This window comes from Strigops habroptila, chromosome 2, assembly GCF_004027225.2.
Source record: "Strigops habroptila isolate Jane chromosome 2, bStrHab1.2.pri, whole genome shotgun sequence".
In the NCBI taxonomy this organism is placed as follows: domain Eukaryota; kingdom Metazoa; phylum Chordata; class Aves; order Psittaciformes; family Psittacidae; genus Strigops; species Strigops habroptila.
This window is the reverse complement of record NC_044278.2, coordinates 20,330,887-20,340,208: the sequence shown is the minus strand read 5'-3', so window position 1 is coordinate 20,340,208 and position 9,322 is coordinate 20,330,887. Positions and strand designations below refer to the sequence as shown.

Below are 9,322 nucleotides of genomic sequence, written 5' to 3'. Positions count from 1 at the left end.
AAGCAAACAGGGAACCCCTCATTTTTGTCTCTGATCTACTTCAGCTACTTCAACTGTGCAAATGCAGATGGAGGCTTTTCAAGTGCTGTGGCACTGCGAGGTGAACCCAGCGCCCGCTGGAGTCAGCGGGCACATTCTGCGTCCACTGACTGCTGGAGGAGGCCTGCAGGGAATAGTCACACCATCAATACTCCTCTTCCATCATAAATAAAGTATTCAATAAAAACACACCTGCAGGAATATTTTATATGGGGGGGGAAGGGAAATAAAGGTCCCCAGCTAAGAGAACCTTTGCTTGTCAGGCAGACCTGCTGTCAACCCCCCCACCCCCAAAAAAAACCCTACCCAAACAAATAAAAAGCCACTCAAATTTTTCCATATAATTTGAGACTGACCTACTCTGGTTTAAGTCACCGGTTTTCATCTTGGATGTATGATCAGTGAAACACACACCAGGAGTGAGTGATGCACACTGATGTGAACCTTAACACTGAATTATTGTGGATGAAATGAAGTAAGCATGGCATCACAGAAATATATAACGTACAGCTAATATGTCCCCCTCGGGTGCCAAATACTGCTTCTGAACCTGATACACGTCTGTAGATATGTTCACCACACCTTTTTTTTTTTTTTATAACTAGCTGTGCATAATGTTAAACTTTGTATTTATTTATCTTTTTTTTTGTACAAGATGGTCCAAAACAGTCATAAAATGCATCTTTCATGGTATAAAAGTTTGAAGCAGAGGAGAAAGGTTTTGACTCTGTGTGTGTGTGTGTGTGTGTGTGTGTCTGGTTTTTGTTTTACATGGGATACAATAAATATCCTGAAAAAGACGAATGAACGTACTGCCCGGCATAGAGTCCTGCCGCCTGCTCGGATGGCATTTGAACGTAAACCTTGTCTCCGTGCATCAGCTGGACAACGGCGCTGCCCGAAGCCTGGTCCAGGAAGCCTTTCTTGTACTCATCGTAGGTGTACATCAGTGGTTCGTTGTTCTTGAACAGCGCCACCCAGACGCTGGCCCCTTTACAGTGGACGTGGTAAGCGAAGTAGTAGATGCCGGGGATCTCGCAGGTGAAGATCCCCGTCTGGGGGTTGTAGTTCTGGCGGCCGTTGTAGAGGAGCTTGTCAAACTTCACGGGCACCCCGACCCGGGGGAAGGGGGTGAGGAGCTCTGCCGTGAATGCTGGCATCTCGTAGACGGCGCCGGCAGCCTTGCCTTTCTTGCCCTTGTAGCCGTAGGGGGGCTTGACTCCCTCTATCCCCGGCCCCACCTCGGGCAGGTACTGTCCCACGGCCGGTGGAGTGGGAGGGATGATGACCGGGGGACCTGGGGGCCCGGGGGGGCCGGGTGGCCCCTGGAGTCCGGGCTGGCCAGGGGGACCGAGTGCCCCGGGCTTCCCTGGGGGTCCCTGCAGCCCCGCCACACCGGGTTTGCCGACGCCAGGGAAGCCGGGGGGTCCGGGCATGCCGGGCTCCCCCTTAGCCCCCGGCAGCCCTGGGGGGCCGATAGGACCGCTGGGTCCTGCAATGCCTGGGATGCCCGAGGGGCCCTGAAGCCCCTGGGCACCGGGGAGCCCTGGCTCGCCCTTTGGTCCCACAAGCCCTGGGACACCCGGAAGCCCCGGCAAGCCTTTGTGTCCGGCTTCCCCCTTGGGCCCTGTGGGGCCTGGCAGCCCCCGCAGCCCGGGGGCCCCCACTTCCCCAGGAAAGCCTGGCTTTCCCGGGAACCCCTGCAGGCCGGGTTCACCCTTGGGACCAACCGGTCCTGGCGGCCCCACGGCGCCGCCTTCTCCTTTGGGTCCCGGGAAGCCGGCGGCTCCCGGCGGGCCCATGATGCCCGGCAGCCCCGGCTGGCCCGGCTCCCCTGGCGGCCCCCCCATACCAGGCGGCCCCGCGTGCCCCTTCTCCCCCTTTGGCCCCAGGGGCCCGGGCAGGCCCGCCACCCCGCGCTCGCCTTTGGGCCCGGGGAAGCCTGGCTTCCCAACCCCAGGGAGGCCGGGGGGCCCCGGCAGGCCTGGCAGGCCCTGCTCCCCTTTGCCGCCCGGGAAGCCGGGCTGGCCGGGGATGCCGTCCTGGCCGGGTTTGCCAACACCAGGCAGGCCGGGAGGGCCTTGAATCCCGGGGGCGCCCGGGGGCCCCTGCAGCCCCAGCTCCCCTGGGGGTCCGGGTTTGCCCAGGGGTCCCTGCGGGCCAGGGAAGCCCACCATGCCCGGCTTGCCGACCCCCGGCAGCCCCACGGGGCCGGGGGGGCCCGGCAGCCCGGGCGGGCCCTTCAGCCCCGGCAATCCTGGGATCCCCACACCCTTCTCCCCTTTTGGCCCTGGGATCCCGGGAGCTCCTGGAGGCCCCTTCATCCCGGGCTCACCTTTTGGCCCCGGCTGTCCCTGCAGCCCTGGAGCACCTGCCTTCCCTATGCCGGGAAGCCCGTGAGGCCCTGGCGGTCCTTGTGGCCCAGGTATCCCCATGGGCCCAATCTCCCCCTTTGGCCCCATCTCCCCTCTTGGCCCCGGGGGCCCCATGACCCCCGGTTTCCCCGGCATCCCCGGCAAACCTGGCTTCCCAATTCCTGGATATCCTTGCGGGCCTGGTTTTCCTTTGGCTCCTGGCACACCGTGACCCGGTAATCCTGGTGGCCCAGGCGGCCCTCTTGGTCCGGGCTCACCAGGGGGACCTTGCTCACCCCTCAGGCTGCGCACGGGCATTTCTGGGTTGGGAAGAAAAGGAAAAGAAGAAAAGGGGATGGGGAGAGCCAAAAGGTGGTTGCAGTCACATCCTTCAAGAAATACAAAGGCAGTTTTGAACTGAATGTGTTTGTTGTGATGCTGCTTGGTTTTGTGGTGGGCAGGGAGGCAGAGCTGGCCAGCGAGTTACAAGCTGCTGTTTGGATCAAAGAGATCCCAAACTTGCGTGTGTTTCTGTTTCCATAAAATAATTATTTTACATCATATTTCCTTACTTTTTGCTATGCAAAAGCTCTATGACCTTTACCAGTGGTTTTCACCTATACAATCTTAAGGAGCAAAATCTGCTTTTTGTTCCTTATTGCTGCAGGCTAATCTACACCTAAGAGTTTTCTCAGGACACAGAAGCAGCTCAGTGCTCTCGTGCTGTAAGAGGAGTTGTGGCATAAAAGTGCTTTTGCTGTAAGGACTTACATTAGCAAGATCATTTAACAAAGATGGTATCAGTAAGAGGTGTGCATGTAGATATGACTGCATTTTCACCGAGGCTTTGGTTCCCATTAAGATACTACTGGAAACCTACAGCCTTACCCAGCATTGCTGAGGTCCCACAGGTTTTTGTGTAGCCACATCTAGATAGAGCTCTTCTAAACACTTCATAAAACGTTTTTATTATCCAAAGCCACATTTTGTGTATGTGACCACACAGCACTACAGGTCAGGGTGAGGGCGTTGCTGCATGGGAGCGGTTGTACTGGGTTGGTTGCTTTTCAAGCTGCAGGCTTTTTGCGTGAAGTGGAAAGTCTGTTTCTGTCTGGCTCTAAAATCGATAAAGAAGTGAGAGGTTTTGGGGAAGGAGAGCAATGAGGTTTAGGGGCAGGAGAATTAACTGTTCTTTGAGAGGCAGAACGCCTCCCTCTCTGCACATGTTGTGTTTATGCACGTACAAAACCTTCCTTGCTCACAAGATGGGTTGGTTTTACTAGAGCCGGTTGTTCTTGTTCAGGCACTCCAAAAATAGGCCCTGAAATCTTCCATTTCCCTCTGAAGCCAGGGGAGGCTGTGGTTAAGCTGAGCCCTCAATAAGACAAAGAGTTAACCAGCTTGTTTGAAGTCACACACATGCTCACTGCTCCCACAGAGATTTTATGGCATGGGATAATACTGGGTGTTCCTTGTTGTCTTTTGTATTTTGGACACTTTATGTTGTTTTCTTAGATATCATAATATTGTCAGAACTTCCTTTACTGGATACTGAAAGTGCTTGTACGTGCAGACTTGTGCAGTAATGCTTGTACCTTCAATGCCTTTGTTACACCCATAAATAACCTACAGAAAGAGGACTGCAGAGTCAGAAGATGAATTGCATGTTTTCATCTGCAAACCTCTAAATCTCCCCATCTTCAGTCTCTCCCCCCTCCCCCAGCAAATGGTGGAGGGGGGAGGAGGCAGGAGTGCAGGGTTGGCAAGGGACATGCTGAGCCTACCTTTCTCCTTCTTGGGAGCCATGTCCTTGCCAAGCAGAGGCATCTGCGGGACCTCCTTCATGTACTGGGGCAGGTGGGGGTACTCTTTTCCATACTGGATGTGGGGCATCTCCTTGCCCATGTGCTGCATCGGGATGCCTTCTTTGCCCAGTGGCATGTGAGGTACTTGTTGTCCGAGGGGTTGGTACTGGGGCACCTGGGGTGGCAGCTGCTTGATGCCATAGTAGGCGCCACCTTGCGCAGACCTCACCAGCTCTAGGTAAATGGTGGCAGCCACTGCCAGCAGCTGCACAGGGAAGAGCAGCAAGGCCATCACCTGTGAAAAAAGACAACAAAAAACCACAGTTAGCAGAAAATGTGTTTTCATGTTGTGTGTTTTCCCTTGGGCCCAACCGGCTCTCATTTTCTGCAACAAACTGGACCTAAACTCTGCAAACTGGCTCTGGTTTGTGTGTTGCCCTGAAAGACACCCTGCAGCAGGCGTGTATCTGGTTTATTGGAAGCTCTTACTCAAGTAGTACTATTATAGCAAATCTCCTCATATGCATGTAGTTTTACCCTGCCCACCCCAGGCAGTGCCATCTGCCGTTTCTCCATTGGGGGACCCCCTTCTTCCCATCCCCAAGCTGCAATGTGCTGCTTTCTCACTTGTGTCAGTGCTGCGACACAAGGTTTGGGGAGCTCTGCTGCAAGCTGTGGCACAGGGGGAGAGCCGGCAGGGGGACATGTGCAGCCTCTTAAATGCTTTCTGCCCAAGGAAGCTAAATTATCAGCACCCCTTCTGCTACGTTTTCCATAGCAATGAAAGCACAGTTTCTGCAGCTTAAAACTGTGCCTTGGATTGTGCCTCGTGGCTGTGGGGTCCAGGGGCTCTCCATTTCTATTGCAGCTCCTTGCCAGCTTTCCTCCCAAGTTGGGCTCCGATCCTCTCAGCCTTCATCCGGAAGATGAGGGCCATCTAGGGGCTGTCAGGGCCATCACTGTCTCCGGGCAGGATCTGCCAGCCCAGGTCTCCCTCTGGAGATGTTCAACTATTTTCTAAAGGTCTTCCCCACTGCAGACCCTGTCCCATCCCCAGGCAGCTCGTCCCAGTGCCTCTCCAGCCCTACTAACACAACAGAACAAAGCTGGGTTTCTTTCTTCCTTATTGAACTATAAGTTTGGGACTTCTTGTCCCATCGCCTGTTGGCTTCCCTTTCTGCAGTAAGGACATTACAAGCAGGTGAGCAGCAAATCAGGAACCAGGAACTCCCTAACATAGCACAAATTTGGTGCAGCCTGAGATAACAAGGACCCTCCCCACGTGTTGGGTATTTTGCTGTTTGTCCCACAGCCAAGCCCGGCAGGCATGTCCTGCACTTTTCAAACGCACATGGCAATTGCCAGGCCTGATGGTTGTCCTGCTTGTTCCTGCTTCTCCATCATCCAAAGATGCTTTGCACTCCACCTGGGCACCCGGAAAAGCCAGCACCACACACGTACACTGGCAGAGCTCTGCCAAACAGCTCGTTGGGACCCATTCCCAGCAGCTGCTGGGCCCTGCTGAGCCCAGGTGTGCTGAGGTGGCCCAAGGCGGCAGTGAGGGCTTTGTGCCACCTGCTTATTTCCGTCTTTCCCCAACAGCCTGGCTCGACGCAGAGGACAACAAAGCAGCTGGGTCTGTGGCAGAGGGGCTCAGCACCATGCACCCTGTGCCTGGGGAGAAGCTTTCCCCTTTTCCTGCTGTGGCTGTCCCTCGCCTCAGTCCAGCTGCTTAAGGGGGTGCAGCCCTGGCTCTGCTGCGCAAGGTGAAGCTGCAGCATGCAGGAGGACCCCCCTTGCTTGGGGGACGGTGTAACCCAGCCTGGGCTGGGACCCTGCAGAGACCTGGCTTCAGGTAGGTGAGACCACTGCCAAGAGCCAGGGGGAAGCGTGAGAGGTGGTGGGTTTGGAGGGAGGAAATGTGTTTATGGAGGTGGGAGGAGCAAGCGGCTGTGCTTGTTTCCTCTAATGCTGCACAGTGTACAGCAGGCCTCCAGAATGGGCCTCGAAATAGTTTGGGAGGGTGGGACTTGTGCCTGGTGGGCAGAGGGTGTGAGTAAAACTCGCTGTGCTCAGGGAGTGGGTCAGTGGCACTGCAGGTGTTCAGCCTGGAGTCATGACTCACGTTTTCCTCAGTCACTGCTGTACGGCTCAGCTTGAGCAGCAGGCAGGCTGGCATGGACTGTCCTGAGAAACCTGGTGCTGTGGTGAAGGTTACTGACCAGGTGGTAACAATGGCTGTCATGTAGGTTTTGTTTTACTTGTGCTCAAAGTTCTTCATTCACTTTGTGTTAGCAAAGCACCTGGAGAAATGCTCACTGCTCTTTTAAAACATTTCTCCTTCATTTTGCTCTATGAGATCTAATCTTTCAATGGAAATTCGTGTATCATTACTGAAGGCGTCAGTGGAGGCTAAATCAAAACTGTGTATTTAAAGCAACCAGCAGAAAGTTAACATTTTCAATAATGATCTTAAATAGACAAATGGACTACAGAAAAGATGGAGCTAAGTGTTAACAGCAAAACAAATCATTAAAGAAAATGAAATATTGGTTAATAAACGCTAGATGGAGCATCTGTTGCACAGCTGAGTTTCTGGAGTCACTTTCTCTTCCAGGAATTTAAGGTCTTGGATGTAGCCAGCTGCCATGTGGCAAAGAAAACAAGAGCCAAGATGTAGAGGAGTTTGTAAGCGTAGCTAAAGCCCAAGCGCAGTCACTCATCCTTGTTCTGCAAAGCATTTCAGCTTCATCTCCGGGGAGTTCAATGTGGCTTCTAGCCCACAGCTGCCTGCTTTGCTGTCAGCTGAAGGACCAGGGCCTTAGGACATGGTATTTCTGCTCAAAGCTCAATGGCACTGGGCTGCAAGGAGAGCCTGTGCATGGTCAGTTACCATGGTTCAGTGGGGACATAGGAACTCGCTGCCCTGCTGTAGCTTCATCTGGGCATATGGACCCCAAGCACCCCTCTTTTTTGGGAGGTGACAGGGGGATGGGGACCCCCACTCTTTTCTCTGATGCCCTTTCTGTGCCTTTCTGCACTGTAAGGAGTAACTGGTTGCAGCTTTGCCTCTGTAGCTGAGCAGGGTAACACCTGCCTCTGCTGGGAAAATCCGGGCTACTGGAAAAGTTGCAGCATTCTGTGCATCTCTCCCAAATTAAAACATTGCTTGTATGAAGAAAAGAATGCAGTAAAACCTTAAAAAAAAGAGAAATTAAAAGATACTGGATGATTTAGGACTATTGCTGAAACCTACAAGTATGAAAGGCAGGGTGGGTTTTGAAGGATGAGGTTATTACATTAGCTTCTTGGCCACTTTGTTGTTCTGGTGGCCAGTTTCTTGAGGTTTGTTTTTTTAAAAAGATAACTTCAGTGGAGTAAGTGCAGAGAGAAATAGGTGAAATTCCTTTGGATGTGACTTTCCTCCTTGTTTTTATTACAAAACATGGGTTTGTGTGAGAGTGGGAGCTATTTGAAATAGTTGAAAAAAGTTTCCTGCAGGGAGACACCAGCCTGCCCGCAGCTCGGGGTGAGCTCGAGCTCCCTGGGCCCTGCCAAGTGTCACGCTGCACACCTGCAGTCCAACAGGCGTGACCCGCAGCACACGAGATGTTTTTGTGTGTGCGCATGGAAATGTTGAGGGAGATCAGACCAGACTTCTAGAGATAGGAAGGCTCCAGAAAATGAGGTGATCTCACTACATCTGTGTTCCCTTTAATGTTTTTTGACCCATCATAACCAAAACAGTGTGGCCTGGAAATGACATATTGCTTCTGATCTATTGGTTTTGGCTGGGGCTGGTGCCTGTGACTGGCTGAGGTGGGAGGCGGGGGTTTATTTACTGAACAACCTCAGGCTACATAGCACTTGGCCGTTGTCTCTGTGGGAGGAGGTCAGAGGCTCCCTGGCGGCCTCATGTGAGCTGTCTGGGTCTTGGGCTCTGCCGCAGGTACCTGGGAAGCAGCCTGTGCTCAGTTCTGGCTGTACGGCTCGTCTTTCCCCTGCTCCCAAAGGAAGGAGGGATCAGACAAATTAGTCTTGATGAGAAATGTGGTAGTCATGGGTGCGACTGCTACCGCTTGCTGCCTCCCAGCAGTGGGTCCAGCTGTATTATCACTCTCAGATACTGACACTGTAAGGCAAGCCTGCTGTGAAGCATGAGGCGTACCTTCTGTGTTTCAGCTCATTGCCTGTCTCATCCTACCCAGCTTCTTGAGAAAGTTATTTATGTACTGAGAGAGAGAAGCTGAAGGTCTTTTTTTCTGCCCTGCAGTTTGTTTCTGAATGCTTGGGTGCACAGCTCTCATTGTTTAAAGACCTCGATAGGAAACCACAAGCATCTTTAAATGCCTGAAAGCTAATGAAAATCTTGTTCTTGTTTTTTAAAAGAAGTGTATAGATCCTAAACATTGGACAGGTCCTCCAGAGCTTATGAACAGCAAAAAGAGATTTTCCCAGCGGTGACAGGACTTAAGGAAAATACTAGAGTGAGGAGGAGAAAAATGTGTGCTAAAGATGCAGCCAAAGTGTAAGAATTCCCACACCCTTCACCCAAATCCTGTCCATTTAGGGATCATCTCCAAACACATTCATGTAATTCAATATGACATGTTGTTAGTGGAGCAATAGGTTGGTTTTGGAATAGGATTTTCCTGGGTTTCTGTCAGAAAGTAATTGGAATGTGTCTTTGTATTTATGGCAGGTAAATCGGTGCATGTATGCACCTGTAGAGAAGCCAAAGGCTTGGAGAAAGCAAAGTTTTACCTTAACTGTTTGAATGTCTGAAGGAAGATGCAGGAGAAGCAACTGTGCCTTTATAGTGTGTGACATGTCATTTTGCACCAGTCACTCAAATTAAGACACAAACGTTTTGCTTTACCTAGGGTGGGGTGAGCCACCCGAGGGTGAAGGAGCATTATCCTAAACCACAGTGTTCAGCTGCTTTGTGTGAACGCATGTGGCTGGCTCTGAGGGTGAGAGAGAGTCTCTGAAAAAACACATTTTTACAGGCAAAGCTCAAGTGAGAACATTTCTCAATAACCTCTTTAGTAGAGCTGTTCTCCTGAGAAAACTAGAAAGGACCCTCCTCTGGCTATTTGCGTCTGTCAGTAGAAACTGAAGACA

General features: G+C 52.3%; 1 protein-coding gene across 4 annotated transcripts in view; it reads right to left on the bottom strand.

Moving 5' to 3' along the window:
- Positions 1-651: 651 nt before the first annotated feature.
- COL8A1 (collagen type VIII alpha 1 chain) overlaps positions 652-9,322 on the bottom strand; it is an 85,975-nt gene continuing 77,304 nt past the window's right edge. For all 4 annotated transcript variants that reach the window (XM_030477879.1, XM_030477878.1, XM_030477877.1 and 1 more), the window contains 2 exons: positions 4,178-4,493; positions 652-2,713 (listed from right to left, as the gene is read on the bottom strand). In XM_030477879.1, coding sequence (XP_030333739.1) covers positions 807-2,713; positions 4,178-4,490 — 2,220 coding nt within the window. In that variant the 5' untranslated portion in view covers positions 4,491-4,493 and the 3' untranslated portion in view covers positions 652-806. The remainder of the gene's footprint in view (positions 2,714-4,177; positions 4,494-9,322) is intronic.